General features: G+C 34.3%; 1 protein-coding gene across 10 annotated transcripts in view; it reads left to right on the top strand.

The window, feature by feature from the left end:
* Nucleotides 1-19,401, top strand: part of PPFIA2 (PTPRF interacting protein alpha 2) — a 325,957-nt gene that overhangs the window by 156,139 nt on the left and 150,417 nt on the right. For 7 of the 10 annotated variants that reach the window (XM_032186559.1, XM_032186585.1, XM_032186577.1 and 4 more), the window contains exon 3: nucleotides 17,679-17,741. The exons of the other annotated variants lie outside the window; for them this stretch is intronic. In XM_032186559.1, the coding sequence (XP_032042450.1) occupies nucleotides 17,679-17,741 (63 nt within the window). The remainder of the gene's footprint in view (nucleotides 1-17,678; nucleotides 17,742-19,401) is intronic. 10 annotated transcript variants of the gene reach the window in all.

Here is a 19,401-nt window from a genome sequence, read left to right on the forward strand (position 1 = left end):
AAGGCTTCGTCAGAAAAAAGCTCCTTTTTTTTTTTCCATGCTGAAAAAATCCTGGAGAACCGAGTGGCATCTGAAGCTTGGGGGCTGAATGCACAAACTGCTGGCACTGGATACAGATACAAGCCTTTACCAGTTCATACTGTTATCAGGCTAACTACTGATAAGAAATGAACAAATAAATAAATAAGATCAAAACTTAGCAATTTCAACTTTAAAGACTGCTGATGAATACTGTTATATGTGAGCAGGGTATTCTTGTTTTTCTGCTGTGAGAGTTAACAAAATTTCAGCAATGTGTAAACACTGTGAAAGAAAAAATTAGCTATCCCATCTGCTATCCTCTGACTAACATTTCTTCCATCACATGTTTAACACTAAGCCTCTCTGATGGAATTAAAAATAGGTAGCTACAGAGCCCACATCTCTTCATTGACACTCAGCCTTTGAGACTTACAACCACAAAATCACTGGAGTAACAGACCCAACCAGGCATATATATAAAAGCCACATCTTCTGTAGAAGCTCCATTTGCACTGTTTGTGTATCTAATCCTGCTAGGAAAATACTGTTGTAAAGTTCAAATTTGAAGATAAAATGCTCTGACATACACAAAGTGGAAAAGTGAAAAGGGTTTATTTAAGCTCAACAAGATGGTAAGAGGCAGAAGGTTTAATTTATTCTGGCTCTTGTACCAAAACATCAACACAATATCTGATCACCTCAGAATCAATGACAGTGACAGTGAATAATTGATCTTTTTGTTTGGCTGCACAACAGAAAAATGGAAGAATATAAACCTGTCATCTTTTTTTTTTTTTTTTTTTTTTTTAATAAATAACAATATTGTACTGCCTAGCGAAGGGTTTCAAGTGTACCAAAGCTTTTAAATAATAGCAGCAAACTGAAAAGACATCCACAGATGTAGGGAATTGAAGATGCATAACCAAATAAACGTTCTTAAACAAGCACTCATGAAAAATGTCTTTGTTTCACTGTACATGTGGAGTTGTTTCAGACCCTGTGCTGCTAGGAGGACAGATTTTGCAAAGGCAATAGCTTCAAAGACATTTAAAAGATGAATGAAACAGAGAATATTTTCAAAACACATTGACCTGAAATTGTAGGTGTGATTTCTTTAACATTGCTGTCTTTTTTGCAGGAACATTTTGGTACTTATCTCACTATACAGTATTTAGTTATTCAGTATCACACAGGGATACAAAATATCTAGAAAATATTTTTTTTTTTATAGACATTTATCACTAGTCCCATCATTTTATTTGAGACATCTGGATGTGTAAAACCATAAAGCTGTTAAAATTGCATCAAAAGGAGCAGGGCTGTTCTCAGCTAGATTCTCAGATGGAAAAGGTGGTATTTGTAAGTTTGTGTGACACTCATAGCTAAGACTACCAAATCAATCAATTTATTGATCTAATGTATGTGTCTCTGTTCCACAACAAATGTGAAAATAACAGCCACACTCCCAACTCATATATTTTTAATTATGTTTTCTGTCAGTGTTAATCATGTGTTCCTTGGGTACACAAAAGTACATATCACAGCCAATGTCTGGAGACAATGTTAGATAATATACACATAGTAGAATTTTTCATAGGTTTTCTTTTTGACATTTTTGAATGATAATATCTGTATTTAAAACATTATTTAATCAGTTATAATTTTAAATTGCAATATAAAATATTGACTGTCATATTTTTTAAAAAACTTTTTTTTTCTGAGCTTATTTCCTGTGACTACTGCTACAATTTTAAGTAACATTTCTAACTACAGACATTACCTGTTGTTTTGTTGTTGTTTTTTAATTAATATCATGCACAAAAGTGCAACAAAAAAAAAAAAAAAGAAAGAAAGAAAATGTTTGTGACTTATCATACTTTGAAAATAGATGAATGGAAGGAAGGAAAGGAGGGAGGGAGGGAGGGAGGGAGGGAGGAAGGAAGGAAGGAAGGAAGGAAGGAAGGAAGGAAGGAAGGAAGGAAGGAAGGAAGGAAGGAAGGAAGGAAGGAAGGAAGGAAGGAAGGGAGGAAGGAAGGAAGAAGGAGGGAGGAAGGGAGGGAGGGAAGGAAGGAAGAAAAAATTCACAAGGACATCGCAATAAGACGTCTTTTCCATATACACCAAAATTATAATGATTAGAGTAATACACCTCATAATCAGTTACCATATTAATAACCAAAGATATTTCTTAGTTACATAAGATACTTCATTGCATTGAGCCCTTCATGTTGATATCAATAAGACTAACATCAGGAGTGAGCTCTTTGTAGAATTCAGGCCTTTACAGAAATCTCAGCCTTTGAGATATTTTCCAGTAGTTGGTAGCAAGTTGCTTGGCAAACAACTGCATAGTCAAGTTTAGGAATGTGTCTATACCATGCCTAGTCAGTGCTTCTGGCTTTCCAACTTTCGGAACACAGTGCTGTGAGTCTCCCCAGACTTGGCAGCTGTGCTGCTGTTACTGACTAAGAATTATCTATCTCCCTTCCTCCTTCTCCCTACTAAGCATGAGATGTTTTCAATGCTTTCAAAGATATTCCTTTTAAGACTTTCATGTGAGTTTGTCTAGCTAGGATTATGCTGCAGAGTACTTCCTGTGGCTTATCGAAGCTAATGCAATTTATTTTAGACTCCAATGGGAAAAAAAAAAAAAATCATTTCAAGTCCTACTAGTTTGAATCACTTCAATACTTTCAAAGCAAAGTATTGTGTTTTTCCAAGAAATTTGAATTAAAGAACAAAACTCCTCATCTATGCTGGGCATTCCTTAGGGAGAATTAACTGAAGTCTTTCTGGAGAGAGGATTGTGCTATATTCAAACCATCTAACTTTAAGGAAATTCACACTCATATTAATAATCACCCTTCAAAGTACTTCTTTATTCATCAATACGTCAGGAATCTTTTAACTTCAAGTACTCTGAATTACATTTAATTTGGATGAGCTGTGTGAATAATTCAATTTCAGCTTCCTTGGTACAGACTCTGGATCACAGCTGCCCTTTATTGATCTTTGCTGTCTCAATTTCTTCTCTGTAGGAATTTTCTTTCAGTTGATCAGAGTATTCTGATCTCTCCTTTTCCAACTGTTAGAGGACTTGCACAATTCACAATGCTCAGATATGTATAAAATCTTGACAGCTTGCTGTTTCTCCCAAGGAGATGCTTTGTCTGGGGGCTATTAGGCCACATCTTTCCTTTCATCTTCTATGTTTTACGAGCACCTTATAGCTTAAAAAACTAATTCTCGAAGCATGTATAATATGCAGATAAAATCATACTATAGTTTTGTTACAGTTGCCAACTTTTCAGTGATAATAGGACAAAATTTCAATGTTTTTTTTTTGTTTGGTTGTTTTTTTTTTGTTTTTTGTTTTTTTTTTTTTTAATGTCAGAAAGCTACATTTGTTTTTCCTCACTTTTCTCACTAGAAAATATTAGTGTTGTTGTCAGACAGTCAGGGTTCAAATTTGGATTTTTTACACCAGAATACCTGTTCTGCAAACTAGATTCTTTCTTTAGTGATATACATTTCTCTAAATCTGCAGTTGTCATGTACTCAAAAGATTGTTTTGTCTGGATCTGCAGTCTTTTACGTTTCTGTGTGAGTGAATCTGAGAAAAAAAATATAGCCAGTATTTATCCGGTGATGCTTTGATGCTAATTCTTTGGTTGTTTGAGCAAGTGTTGCCAGGGTAATGTTTTACTGTTTTGTTATATTCTTTTTATGACTGTCAGTGAAGCATGTGCTCTTAAAATCAACATTTTAAGGTGTGCTATAGTCCCAGTTTTTATATGTGCATGATAATGGTTGTTATAGTCTAAAATCTAGATGCTTATTTAGGTAGAATACCTGTATGCAGAGAAGTGCTGCAAGATTTGAGGTATCAGGATATCCTTTCTTTCCAGGCACCTTTCTTTCCTTAGTTACTGCTGTCTTGGTAATTTTCATCTGATGCACACACATTTTAACCACCCTTGCCCTTAGAGAAATACAAAGAATTTCAACACCCATTTCTGTTCATTTTCATTAAAAAAGATATAGCTCTTTCAATATTCTGTTAGGAAAATCCATCTGATTTGAAAATAATAAAGAGACAGAAAGGAATATTACACATGGAGACATGCTTGAGTTGTAAGCCTGTGTCAAAAATGATGGCTGAGAAAGAGCTTTAAAAAGCTTTTGCTAATAAACATGTTGTTTATTACATAAGGACACAAAATTCTCAATCTGTTCATCCTGAAAAGTTTCATATTTATTTTAAATCAAAGTTGTTTCAGTTCTTTCCTTTACAATTAGAATTTCATTTAATTTTTGAACATGTGCTTTTTAATAATTCTTTTTATAAAAGCTCCTGTGCAAAGACTACATAAAGTCCCTCTCCTACCTACTAGTTATCAAATGTAGAAATCTATATTTGAGTTATAGTTAGTAAAGAAAAATAACCAGTTCTACGTGATATTCATCCTAAAACAGATCATGACATAGGCCAGATGAGTTACATTCTAAATGTGTTTACACTAACTATTGATGGTGAATAACTAAGATTAGATAAATCCTGCACTTTAGCAAAAGTCCAAGAAGACTTAACTAAGGTAGATCTGACAGGATGATGGAAGTCTGCTATCACTTTCTGCAAAATAACTTTTCCTCTCTGTGAACATCTATAACTGTATTTTCCCTATTTTTCTTTTCATTTTGTGCTGATGATACTATGTTATATATTCTATATACTTTCTTCCTGTGTCTGGTGAGAAAGACAGATTTTCACAGAGTTGGAGGCCTTCCCATGCTCTGAGTAATCCTGGTCATGAAAATTTGCATAGGTAGAAATGAAAGAATGAACTTAAAAATGGAATTATGATGTATGCTCCTGATCTGAATCTTCTAGCTGCCATTTTGTTTGTGTTAGGTCTTTGATTTGTTTGTTGTTTTTGTTTGTTTGTTTGTTTGTTTAAAAAAAAAAAAAAAAAAGGACTGTTTGCCAAGTAGAACAAGTGGCATTCAGTCATACATAAACCAATTCAAAAGTATCTTTGTAAAAATAAATCAAATAAAACATCTAGAAATAAGAAAATCTGTTTTAGGTTAAAGATAACTTGGAAACCATTCTAAACAAATTGGCTGCTCAAACCTATATGATGTTTATGAATTCAATCTCTCTATATGTTTAAGTGAAAATGTGTAGAATCTTCTCATAAGTTACAAAAAATCATATTATTCATTTGGAAGACTTTAATTTATACAATAAAAAAATTCTGCAGTAACATTTTTCTAAATACCTTTATGTGTGAATAAAATTGACTTGCCAGACAAGTGTGTCAAAATATTTTATGGGTAATTACTGTAAGATAGTAAGGCTCTAAATCCTCTAAGTCTTGGTTCATGAGATCTAGCATGTTTTGAAGGAATCCAGTCTTCATTTTGGTTTGTCACCTACTAGATTTATTTCTTTAGTTCATTGCAAGCGGAGAGACTTGCTTACAAAAGAGAAACTCAGTGTTATTTTTGAACAGGTTAAGTGCATACATTAATGTGAATGGAATTTTAAACATTTCATTAAAAAAAAAAAAAAAAAAGGATTGTTTTTTCTTTTGATGGTATTGGATTTGGGGGGTTGGGATTTTTTTATCTCTTGGGACTCTCTAGAATATCTTAGTAGGAAGGTACCTAGAAGGATGATTGAGTCCAAATCCTGGGTCCCCGAAGGACCATCCAAAAATAATAAAATAATAAAGTTTAAAAAATAAAAATAAATAAAATAAAATAACATAACATAAAATAAAATAAAATAAAATAAATAAAATAAAATAAAATAAAATAAAATAAAATAAAATAAAATAAAATAAAATAAAATGAAATAAATAAAATCAGATCGTGTCTGTGAGCATTGTCCAAAACTTGAACTCTGACAGGCTTGGTGCTGTGATCAGGTCCCTGCAGAGCCTCTTTCAGTGCCTGATCATACTCTTGGAGAAAAACCTTTTCCTGATGTCTAACCTGAACCTCCCCTGTGGCACCTTAAAGCTGTTCCCTTGGGTCCTATCACAGGTCACCAGAAAGAAGAAATCAGCACCTGCCCTTCCATTCCCCCTTCTGAGGAAGCTGTAGACTGTGAGAAGGTGTCCCTTCAGTCTTCTCGTCTCCAGGCTGAAAAACACAAGTGATCAGATCCCTTTCTTCAGTATCTAGTCCTTCAGCCTGTACATATAAGCAGGGTTGGCCCCTTCCCAGGTGCAGAATCCGGCACTTGCTCTGGTTAAGCTTCATATTGTTGGTAATTGCTCAGTTCTCTAATTTGTCCAGATCTCTCTGCAAGGCCTCACCACCCTCAACGGAATCAACAGCTCCACACAATTTGGTATTGTCCATGAATTTGCTCAAAAAACCTTCAAGTCCTTCATCCAAATCCTTTATGAAAGCATTGAAGAGGACTGGTCCTAAAATGGAGTCCTTGGGAACCCCACTAGTGATAGGTCACCAGCATGATGTAACGCCATTTACAAGAACCCTCTGGGCCTGACACATCACCAATTGTTCACCATTTATTATGCTTTTATCTAGCTGTATTATGGGCATTTTGTCCAGAAGGATAGTGTGAGAGATAGTATTGAAAGCTTTACTGAAGTCCAGAAAGATTACATTGACTGGCTTCCTTTGGTCAACTAGCTGGGTGATCTTGTTGTAGAAGGAAATTAAGTTAGCTAGACATGACCCTCCCCTAGGGAACTCATGTTGGCTCTGACCAAAGACTGTGCTGTCATGTAGGTGTTTTTCAATAACTCCTGGAATAATCCATAATTTTGCCAGGCACTTCAGTGAGACTGACAGGCCTGTAATTGCCAGGATCTTCTTTCTTGCCCTTCTTGAAAATTGGGACTACATTTGCCAGCTTCCAGTCAACTGGGACCTTTTCCAATTCTCAAGACCATTGAAAGATATTTGAGAGAGGTCCTATAATGACTTCAACCAGCTCTCTGAGTACTCTGAGATGAATCCTATCAGATCATGGACTTGTATGTATCCAGGTGGAGCAGCAAATCCTGCACAAATTCAGGGATAACTGGGAGTTTATTGTGTCTACAGTAACAACTTCTGAGTCAGACTCCATGGATGATCACATTATTTCCACTCCCTAGTGCGATACAAGAGAGGAAACACTACATTTGAGGGTTAATGCAAATAATCACTTATTTTCTATCAGAGATACACTTTTCAGATTTATTTTCAAGAGGATACTTAAAAACAGTGTTCTGTGTTGCCTCTTTGTCTCTCATAGCTTCTTAGTTGTTTTCCGTGAAAGTGCCTCCAACTCCTCTCCACCTATATCCTCCATCTTTGAGCTGTCTTTCCAAGGTGTATTTTTTCTGCTTGCATCTGCCTCTCCTTATGACTTTCTCAAATGACATTAATGTGAAGCTGAACTGATTTCTGACATCTGGCTGATGCCCAAAGGGTTATGAACAGCTGAGGAAAAATAAATAAATAAATAAATAAAAACGCATAGACTTGTTAATTTGCCTTTGCTGCTACTTTACAGCATCCTAAGCAGCTTCAGTTCCTGAAACTGTGGGTAAATCATGAAAGTAGCACTGCATTGGTATATATTTGTTTGGCATTTCAATGTCTTTTGAGAACTCAATGGATTTGGAGGTCTTTAAGGGAAAATAAAACTACTGCTGCTGAAGTCTGTGGCCTGGGCTTCAGTACGTCCTAGGAAAAGTAAATAAAGCAAGTACTGTGAATTATTTATACACACATGAAATGTTCTCTTCTGCCATTTTTCAGAAAAGAAAAATTCTCAGGCCTGTACCTGCACAGTGCCTAGCAAATCTTGTGGCCAGTTTTAATAAAATTTATTTAAAATAAATAATAATTGTTGTAAGACAGCAAGAATTCATGTGATGACCCTGATCTATTCAGGACCAGCAAAATGTTGTACAGTCAGGGAGGGAGAGAGACAAATCTCTAGGAAGCTAGCTGAACAGAGTAGCATTAAATCTCCCAGGAATTAGCAGTATCATATGCCTATCCCACTCATATCTTCAAGAGAAACCTGTATTTTTCTCTGGAAGGATAAACATTTAAAACAAAGCATCAAATTAATAACTGTTATAGTAAAACACTCTATAGGCCACCAGATATCTACATTTCTGGGAACATCTTTCTCTTAGCAGACAGACTATAACAAAAAAAAAAAAAAAAAAAAAAAAAAAAAAAAAAAAAACAGGGTGTAACAATGTTACCTGTATTTATTGAGCTTATAGAATGAGATTTTAGTTTTAAAAGTGATACTTTACCTGTACAAAATAGAATATGAAACTCCTTTCATGCGGTCTAGGATTTAGACTAATAATCTCAGCAGACCTATCGTTGTTGGAATTAGAATGGGCAGAGCTTTAATGAAAAAAAAAATCATTCCTCTTGCGTCATCAAGCAACAGAGTGCTCTTACATAGTTTTTATTTTCCTCTAACTTCACCCAGCTCTACAACTTTTAAAATAGTGTTTCCTCTTTCTCCTATAGCCAAAGAAAGATAGATCAGGAGTAGATTCACTTAATCACTATATAGTATTTAAAAAAAAACAAATGAGAAATCATTATAAATGAAGAGAAGCACTGTGTGGTGGATACCTTTCCAAAATGCATATAAAAGAAAGATGGGGGGAGGGGGTAGGTGGAAGAGGGAAGGCAGTGTATATTCTTTAAAATCCTTTTCATATGTATTTTCCCAGATAATATTCAAAACTCTCTATCATGTTCAATAATGTTTATCAATGACATGATGATAGATATTGAAGATTGAAGCTTGTGCCTTGAGATGCTGGTAACTGTGTATATGAAAGTTATACCACAGCAACCTTCCGTTTTACACTCAGTTTATGCAAGATAATTATTTTTTGCTCTGCATTCACATCCTTCAGATATACAATTTAATGAACCATTCAGAAATTATTAAATGTGGTCTATCCAATATTTCCCAGCCCTCCTCTGTGTTGAGTCTAGGGTAGGGGAGTCAGAGTCACAGGCAGCCTCTCTCAGTTTGTCACTGTAGGGCACTGAAGGAGTTTTCTTCACTCTCCCTTGATCTCTTGACACAGCTGTGCTGAACACAGCAGTGTGGCAGGGTATGGTCAATTCTTCACAACTGGCTTCTCTGACCACAGGGGATGGACTGTGTCAGATCATTTCTTTTTCACCCTGCACCAGGGGACTGAGTTCAAGCAAGATATTATGTCCTTTTTCCTTTGTAAGATAAATTAAACTGGAGTTTTCCAGTTTACTGTCTGAAGAGAGAACTCCTCATTACCTCAGATGTTTTCTGTTACTTTTCTTAGGAGTTGTCATTGGTTTACATTTAAAGTTTGGAATATTAGGGATTCATGTACCAACATAGCATAAATGGTATAAAGCTCGCACATAACAAATAACTTGCAATGATTTGTACAGGGAGTACAAGAGGATGTTCCCAGACTGACGTAGGATACTTTAAATTAATACAAGTTGTTTTGTTATACTTAATGACTCTTCTCTGGATATGAAGGATAAACCATTACTGAAGCTCATCTATCTATGACTACAATTTCCATATAGACTATTCTGAAGACTTTCCTTAAAAGACCGGTTTGTTGTTGCTCAGAGCCCTTAAGTTCAGTTTAAATTTTGATGAGTTGCCTTGGTGAGTCAAAGTTTAAATTCCTTTATGTATATGTATGCATAGCTAAATGATAAAGGTGTACATGTACAATTAAATGATAAAGGTGTACTAAGTGCTTTTAAAGAGTAGCCTCGCTAAGTAAATACACGTCATAAACAGTAAAACACAAATATATTTTTTTTATGATGCAATTAACTTGTTCTGAGTCTTGATGTTTGAGAATTCATAAGGGTGGATTTTTTTATGATTTTTTTTCCCATCATAACAACACTTACGTAATCATGAAACCAGATAGCAGGATACCTATGTCAGAAGTAAAATCTCCAATGGGCTTCTCCAGGCAAAATGACATTTGCCTCTTGTGTAGTGAGAATGCCTAGTCACAAAATTCCTCACAACTATTTTTCAACCTTTTTGTCATTATCACACACATTCAAGATATCAGATCTCTTACTGGAACTAAATACAAAAAAAAAAAAAAAAAAAAAAAAAAAAAAAAAAGCTTTAGACTTTGTAAATCATTTTCCCTGAAAATATATACATATCCTTTCTCAGGACTGCAAGAAAGCACCACATTCTGCACTCACCATGGGTACCTTTTCTTCGTCTTCGTCCTGCTTCCAAGGTATCAGGGAGCAAATTGGCCCTTGGTTTCCAAGAAACTTCATGTACAGTCATATGCATTCAGGAAAATCAGGGAAATATTTACTATAAAATAAAACAAAACAAAACATTTTGCTCTACCAAACTGGCATTTACAGTCCTACTATTTTTTCCCTATATAGAAAGCTGAGGATTAGAATAGGAATAGTTTGAAATAGGCTTCACCTTACTTTTTTGGGCAAGCAAAATTGTGTACTGCTCATGAAATAGATTTAGGCATGCTTTCAGCTTTGCTGTCTGCCATAGTCATTTAGTTATAATAGGACAACAGTAAGCAAAATTTTCAAATTAAAGCAAGTATGATTCACTATATTTTAAACACATTTTCAAAATTTTGGCTTCATTTTGCCTTTGAGAGAGCTTTCAATGTCACTGTGAACCATGCCTCATTCTAAAGATTTCTCTCTCTCATAAGATGAGGTTTTTGAAACCTGTATAGGCTTCTCAGGTACACTTGAGCTTTATCTAACCTGGATGTAAATTTTGAACAATAAATTTTAACAATAAATTTTTAACAATAGAGGATATGGCTGGATTAGTTCTGTGCCTTGGTACAACACAGACACATGATCTCAAAAAATCTTAATGGCTACATAAATTCAAACACTGCTTCTGTGATCACTGTTCCAAACCTTGCTATTAAAAAAAAGTCCTAAATTCAATACATTTAAATCAACACTTTATAGTTTAAATATAAGATGGTGTTTTAACTACAGTATTTTTCAGCATTCACATCCCAAAAGATTTTCAAAACGATTAATCAATGAATAATTAGACAGTTCTTTCACTCTGATACTGGTAAGAAATAAATATGAATCTTATCTCTTTAAAATGCTTACTTACTTATGTCATCGTATCATCATGTAACAGTCCTGTGGGAAGATTTCTACACTGCAAGGCTTGTCTTTCTACATATTAGATTTTAAAGACCAGATCTTGCAATTTTTTTAACATGTAGATTTAACTCTACAGAGAGAGCAAGTTTCCTGTGGCTCAGTGGGAATGTTCCCATGTACAAAGTCAAGTATGTACAGGTCATTGCACATACCAGAGAGCTAATATAGATGTAGATGGTTGTAGAGTGTGGCTTTTGTTATTCTTTTTAATTTCTTTTTTTTCTGCTTGTCATCATCATCAAGCATATAGTAATTATTAATTTATGCATAGTGTATGTACAAATATATATGAATAGATATAGGTCTGCATGTGTGTATATGCACAATAAACATAAAATGTTCTTATAAATATGTCTACAAGTGCCAATGGCATCTTGGCCTGCATCAGAAATAGTGTAGTCAGCAGGACTGGAACAGTGATTGTTCATTTGCACTTGGCACTGGTGACACTACACCTCAAGTACTTTATTCAGTTTTGGGCCTCTCACTACAAGAAGGACCTTGAGGTGCTTGAGCATCTATAGAGAATAGCAACGAAGTTGGTGAAGGGACTAGAAAACAAGACTTATGAGGAGTAGCTGAGGGAAGTGGGGTCATTTAGTCTGGAGGAGTCTGAAGAAAGACCTCTGCACTTCCTAGAACTGCCTGAAAGAAGGTTGCAGTGAGGTGGGTGTCAGTCTCCTTTTCTTAGGCGACAAATGATAAGATTTGAGGAAATGGCTTCAAGTTGCACCAGAGGAAGTTTAGAATGGATGTAAGAAAGAACTGCTTTATTAAGAGGGTGGGCAAGCATTGGAACAGGCTGCCTAAGGAAGTAGTGGAGTCCCTATCCACAGAGGTATTTAAGAGACTTGTGGATGTGGCACTAAGAGACATGGTTTAGTGATGGAATTTGCTAGGTCAGGCTAATGGCTGGACTTGATGATCTTAAAGGTCAATTCATCAACCTGCTGGGTTCATTTTCCAGAATAAATGCCAACTTCTTCATTTAGTTAAGTCCCCTACTTGACTAGCCAGGAGAGATTTAAATGTATCCGTTACATTTTTTTGTCCTCCCTAGTTATGCTTCCGTTACACTGAAGGAGTGGTCTCCTCAATAGATCTAAGTGTGGCACAGTCTGTCTTTCATCTTTTCCACCTAAAAGTCTACCTTGCAAGTGGGCTGTGTGTCTGAGCCACCTGCTGGAATTCTGCATGGGGTCTAAAGTGTCCCAGAGGGTGCAGTCAACCCTTACCCAAGAGCAAATTGCGACAGGCAAGTTTGGTCTTCAGTGAGCCTGAAAGAGTTGTCTTCATTGCTTCACTGCTTTCTAAGCCACCCTTTACAGGCAGTTTTAAGACTTATAGCCAACCGGTGAGTCTCAGAGGTGGCTGAAGAAGAGGAAGGACATGTCATTTTTTTTCATACTGAGGTCAGCAATGAAGATCTGAAATCACTTGTTAGTTGTCACAGACTTCTTTCATTTTTCCCAAGCAAGCCCCAAGGGCTTCAAACCACCACTTAAAAGTGATGGAAAAGATCTGGGAAAGTGATAGAAAAGATCTCTTGCACAGGCAAGTGCAGAGGTATCAGAAGAACTTTTCTCAGGATTAAAATTGTGTCCAGGTTGTCTAGATACATAGACTGGCTTGTTTCCCTTCTATCCAAAGGAGTTCTCTCTATCTTTCTCAGTTTATAGGTACCAAATCTAGCATCATGAGAACTATGCATTCTATAAAAATAAATATTGAAAATAACAGTTTAATATTGAAAAGTAATAGAATCATAGCACAACTTAGCTTGGAAGTTATCTCTGAAGATTATCAGTTCATGTGTGACTAACTAGATGAGGTGTACCAGGGTTCTGTCCAGTCAAGGTCTGAAACGGTTTTCAGTAAAAGAGAACACATCGGTGGGATAACTGTCACAGAAAATTATCCAGTATTCAGCCTGTGAATTTTAAAATATACCTTTGTGATTATTAAATTACACTTTGCCACCACATGGATATGACACTTATCTTTCTCTTTAGATCAGGCAATATGAATGACATCTACATAGTTACTGTGAATTCACATGGCAACATAACTTTTTAAAGTTGTTAGAATAGGCTTGTACCATCACAGATACATCACAGATACATCACAGATACATCACAGATACATCACAGATACATCACAGAAGTCTGATGTATCTATGATGTAATGCACCATGATGTTCAGTGAGGCCTTATGGCCTTCAATTGCAAAGAGAGCTATCTATTTTTTAGTATGACCTATAGTTCACGTTACGCTTAAAAAGCAAATAAACAAAAGAAAAACTACAGATTCTGCATTAGTATGCATTTGTCCAAATGGGTCTATCATTTGAATCTAGATTAAACTGATTTCAGCGTGAGCTGAAGATACGGCTCATTGAAGTGATCATGTTAGCTGAATGGAGTAGTATGTGTAATAGGCTTCATTTCATCAGGACAGACTTAGCTGAGGTTAGTTTTATAGTCTGGGTGTCCTGGGGTGGTTGTTGTAGAGAATAGGTAGTGAATTTCACTATGAAGTATAAACTTATTGAAATGTTGTATCTTATGTACTGTGAAAGTGGGGATTATTCACGGAAATGGCTCTAGAAAGTAGGTAACTGGTTTGTTCCTTTGGGGCTTTTTACCTTGAAGACCGTTCAGATGGCTTTCTGACACATTACCTCAGTTAGCTCCCCCACAAAGAGATGACATAAACATGAAGAAAGAACCAGATCTTTTCTGATTTTGCCTATTTTCACTCATTAATATGAGTGAATAAATTTTTCAATAGACTGAAATACTTAAATAGCATTTTAGGCTTTGTTGAATGATGTAAGAAAGGTCACATAAAAGTTCTTGTGAAGAAGCACCAAATATTGTTCTGAAGGAGAATTTTTATCTCTGAGAGCATAATTATCATTACTTTTCCAGTAAGCAGATCTGAATGGTCAGATACCTGCTACAAAGGTTAAAGAATAGGGCTTCCCCAGTTATGCATTGATTTCTTCAGTCTACCAACAATTTAGATTTATTCAGTGAGTATCTCTGAATTTGGCAACAGCTTTGGATACTACTGATTATGAAATCTGACTTTCTTTTTTTATGCTAGCAAATCTGAATACATCTTATTTTGGAATTCACCTTGAAATTAAATGCTGTACTAGTCACATCAGAACTGAATGCAGAACTTCCTAAAGCTTTGACCAGAGACTCATTAAGAAGGTTTCGATTCTAATGATGTGGGTATTTAGGAAAATGTCTTGCTTCATGTGATCTGAACAGGAAGATCACTTGAAAGCCCAATGTAACTAACCAGAGAAAAAAATAAAGTTGCTACAAGGGGTAAGCTCAGGAATAATAGTATTAGATACTCTGACTATTTTAGACTTCCTGAACTTTCAGCTATTTCTAGCAGGTAAGTTTACAGAATTAGCTGAAACTGCATTTTATTTTAGTGCTTCCACAGGAGAATGAAATTGTAGTCTCAGATATCCTTCTCACTGTTCACATCTAGCTGTGAAATGTAGGCCAGTTTGGTGCATATGCGGGTCATTATTTATGATTATCATCAGATGCAGTCAAGGAAACTCCAGGAGGTGTAGGTTGATTGTGTGTGTACCTAGAGGGTTTTTCACAGGTGATGCTTTTTTCCTTTGCATTCCATAATTTTTTTTCAGATGTGCCACAACCTCACAAAGGGCTCTTTTATATGGAAACCAAACAGAGAGAGGAAAGGGTCCACCACTTAAGATAAAGCTTGAAAATCTGTCCCTGTGTGTGCGGTTCACAGCAAACAGTAGTTGAAGCACTCATCCCAAGCCAGAACATATACATGTTCTAGAGCTTTGGTTTTGGTATTTTCTCTCCCTGTAGACCCACCTATCTCCCGTGATAAATTTTGATGCTTATTATTTTTCTCCAAGAGGAAAAACAAACTGTAATAGAAAGTTTCATGAATATTAATTTTAATAGGTTACAGTTACTAGACTACAAAGTACTAAGTAGGTGTTATAATATTAAATGCCTTCTTTAATAGAATAAATATTTTATCAACATGCATGAGATGGGAATTGCTGCATTACTTATACTGCATAATTCAGTCATGAATTTTGTATCTCAAAATTTACATATGACAATAAAATATACTTGCCTTAATACACATAGTTTGAAGACAAACAATTTTAGAAATAATGCACAAGTTTCATACTTTTTATTGAATGTTTTTATTTCAGTTCTCTTCTCTTGAACTTGACATAATAGCTATACTATGAATATGATTGCATAGGAAATTACCACAGCTGTAAGAAAACACGCTTACATCAATGAAAGATCAAAGATCACTCATTTCTAGTTATGTAAAGTTTCCTGGCCTGAATAGTCAAAATATTGGACCTTAAATGTATTAGTTACTAGAATTAAGCACTGTTAATTTTATACCTTTCATTAATAAACTTTTCTTCATAGTTTTCCAACAGGAAAATGTTTAAAACATAATTTGAAATAAATTGCTAAGAGATTAGTGCTATTAAAACTATTAGGTACAGAAAAGATGAATATACAGCGCGTGATAACAGCGCAGATGCAGCAGTCAAAAGTATACAGTAGTCCTCCTTTTCACATGAAAGGACAAAATTATCAGAAATCATCATATATAGTGTACATATTGTATGTATATTAATCAAAAAATGTGCAATAAAATGTAAATAATTTACACATTAATCTAGGTGCATGTGTTTCTAACTTTTTAAATAGTTTCATATGTAAAAACATTGAAATTAAATGTAATGGGCGTTAGGCTAGTAATAAAGATGTATAAGACAAATACTGAATACATAAAGTTCATAATGTATGTGTTTTGTTGTGCTGAGATATTGTTCATTTAAAACAGTGTCATCCTGACATAATGTGGGCTGTGTCTTTCTTACAAAATTCTGGATTAACAGTGTTTTAAATATCCATCTAAACATTATCCATCAGCTGATCACAAAGTTGCTTTGCATGGAAATGTTCTTTTCAAAAGTAGTTACTTTGTATGAAGTGAAATTTCCTTTAAAAAATAATCAAAACAGTATTATGAAAATGCTTTCAAATATTTAAGGGTGTGAATTTGAAGAAGGGAAAGTTGAGACAAGCAATATAAGAAATTGTTGGTGTTGGCAGAATGGAGAGTTTTGCTTAAAATTCCAGATTTAGTCTTTTTCTTCCCACTAATAGCATAAGTATACTTTAAAGCATTGAAAGTTTAAAGTGCTTTCAAATATTTAAAAATTGATACAAATCATAACATTAAGTGCATTGGCAATATTCTTCATAGACAGAGAAAGATGCATACATGCCTGTGGTTAATATTAAAAATACTGAAAATGTGCACATTTTAATTTCCTGCACAAATAAGTCACAACATAGTCAAGTTTAAATTCATCTTAAATTATAGTAAAGTCACATTGCAATATGTTGTATATTCAGATGTTATATGATGCTATTACAAATACTTGAATATCAAAATGCTTCCTATTCAGAACTCTAAAAATAGTGTCTATTCAGAACTCTATCAGTTATATGTATATACTCTGTCAATACCAGGCTTACCACCTCACTTACTAAAGTGGTAAATAGTCACAGAAATAAAGTTTTGGTCAATATTTATTTTGAGAGATGACAAAGCTCAACTATAATTAGGATGAATGTTGTGTTTATTATTACTCTCAACGATGGAAATAAATTGTTTAGAGAGTTAGTCTAGTAACCTGGTTAGATTGCCTACAGAAGCATTTTTTATGTTGGGCTCTGCAAAAACACATGAAAAGGTAATGAAAAATGAAGGAAAACAACATTTAATGTTAAAAAGTATTCTTTAAAAGGGACTTTCAGATTTTTAACAACATATAACTTTTCGCATACTATTTTCCATTATTATGATTGTTTGGTACAATAGAGAAGTCTGAGGCAGCTTGAAAAAAAATATCTGTTTAATAGGTAAATTCTTCCTTACAATTTAATAGTTTCTTATGTGTCTGTCCATAAACTATTTTAATTTGAGTAATTTTGGGGAGAAAATCCTACTTTCCTTCTTTCTTGTGAAGTGGTCAATCTTGCTTTAGGTAGAGAACTCAGTTTAAAGTTAGTCATCGAGGTACAATTATTTTTCCACAGTTATCTGACTGTTTGAAAATGTGTCAGAGTTCACTTCTGCATAGCACTGTACAGAACATATAAATAATATAATATTTGGTTGTTAGCACTACATTAGCCAAAAGACGTAACGATACTTTTAATTTTTATTTTGTGAATGTCTGTTGAGCAACATTTTTTTTTCTCAGATCAGCTTGTTTGAATGATAATTAATAACATTCATCTTATTAACATGGTGTAATTTAATTATACTGTAGCACTTTACAAAATTCTGTTCCATTCAGCAGAATCTTTGAATCCCTTTTTCAGATGACGGTTGCTGCTGGTACGAGCATTGAGAATAACATTCAAAGGACCATATCCTGCCCTAATGTATGTTTTACATATCTTGGATTTTTGTGTAATTTAAATGCAAAACATCCTTATGTGAATTTGATATTTTGTTGCCCACGGGAGCTTGTGCATCTTGAGTTTACTTCATAATATATATTTCAGGGTCACTGAATATTGTACTACAAGTGAGGTCTCAGCCTATAAAAATACTGAACTAGTGTCATTTATCTATATGAGTTGATGGCACTACTGAATAAATACAATGATAATATATTCACAGTTCCTTCTGAATTTACCTTGCTTCTCTCCCAGCTCAATGCTCTTGTCAGTTGAAATGAGTAGAACAGCAGTAGGCAAAATGAGGAAAGCAATGAGAAGCTATATTTATTCTACTTAACCTTGTTCTAAATTGGATTTTAATATGAAGATGTGTAATACTAAATTTGGAAGAAAGGTAATTTTGTTTTTCTTGCTTAAACAAATATATCCCATGATTTAAAACAGAAGAAAGGAAGAGTTACTACTGCTGATGAAAACAGAGTAAGAAAACAATTTTTGCTAACAGAAAAAGCAATTTATTCACTTGTAGTATAATAAGTAATGTATCACTTTTACTAAATCTGTTCTGAAAATGGAAAGTCATTGAGCCAAAATAGAGCTGTATACATTAATGGGGTAACATAAATAGGAATTTGGGATGTACTGCTGAGAAAATATTTTGACTCTTCATTATATAGAAACCATTTTTTGTCATATAATGTGTTTAGCAATTTACTTTACAGCTAAAAAATATCTTATTTATAGGAGAACTGTCAGAAGGAGATCTGGATAAACATTTCCATCACCTGAAGTTTTTTTGAGATATAAGATATAACCAAAGTACAAGTACTATACAGTTAAGAACTTAGTTCATCCACACTATTTCTGGAAAAGTAAAATAAACACAAACAAAATATTTTTTTTTTTCCTGGAAAGGTTATTCTCCTAAGGGAATATTGAGAAATTCTTTATGTCACAGTATATGAAAATATTGCATCTGACTGCCTGAATCATTATGGATTTCTTGAATGGACCAATACAGTAACTTCTTGACTATGATTTGTACTGCTAGATTCATTTCAGGCTTGCTCATGTGCAGAGGAAAAAAGTCCCTCAATATACAATACATGATTAATCCCCAGTCTCTTCCAGATTTTCAGCACGATTTTAACTTCAGCAGGACAATCTTGACATTTTGGTCTGCAAATAGTACCATTTTTTATGAAAGATAATAATTCACAAGTATGAAAAACTGCAGGATTTCAGATTTAGGTATTTTGGTATGTACCGTTACTTCACAACTGTTTGGGGCATTTTATTTTGTTTTTGAAAATTACATTAAGACAGACTCTAAATAGATGCTTCTTAAAAGAATGACGTAAATCAACAACTCATAGATTACTTTTTCATTCTTCGGATTATGTTCAGTACCACCAAAATCAGTATGGGATTCATTAACTGCTGTTGAACAAGAATGTCCTTATTCCTGTCTTTAGAAATCACAAGAACCAGAATTGTAAACTAATGATCCCTCTCCCCTTTGAAAAGAAAGAAAAAAAAAAAAAAGAGAGAAAAGAAAAAAAAAAAAAAAAAAAAGTAGTTTATTCTCTCTGGACTCCTGTAGTTTTGTTTTGTTTTGTTTTGTTTTCCTCTAAAAAGA

Source organism: Aythya fuligula, chromosome 1 (assembly GCF_009819795.1).
Source record: "Aythya fuligula isolate bAytFul2 chromosome 1, bAytFul2.pri, whole genome shotgun sequence".
NCBI classification, from domain to species: domain Eukaryota; kingdom Metazoa; phylum Chordata; class Aves; order Anseriformes; family Anatidae; genus Aythya; species Aythya fuligula.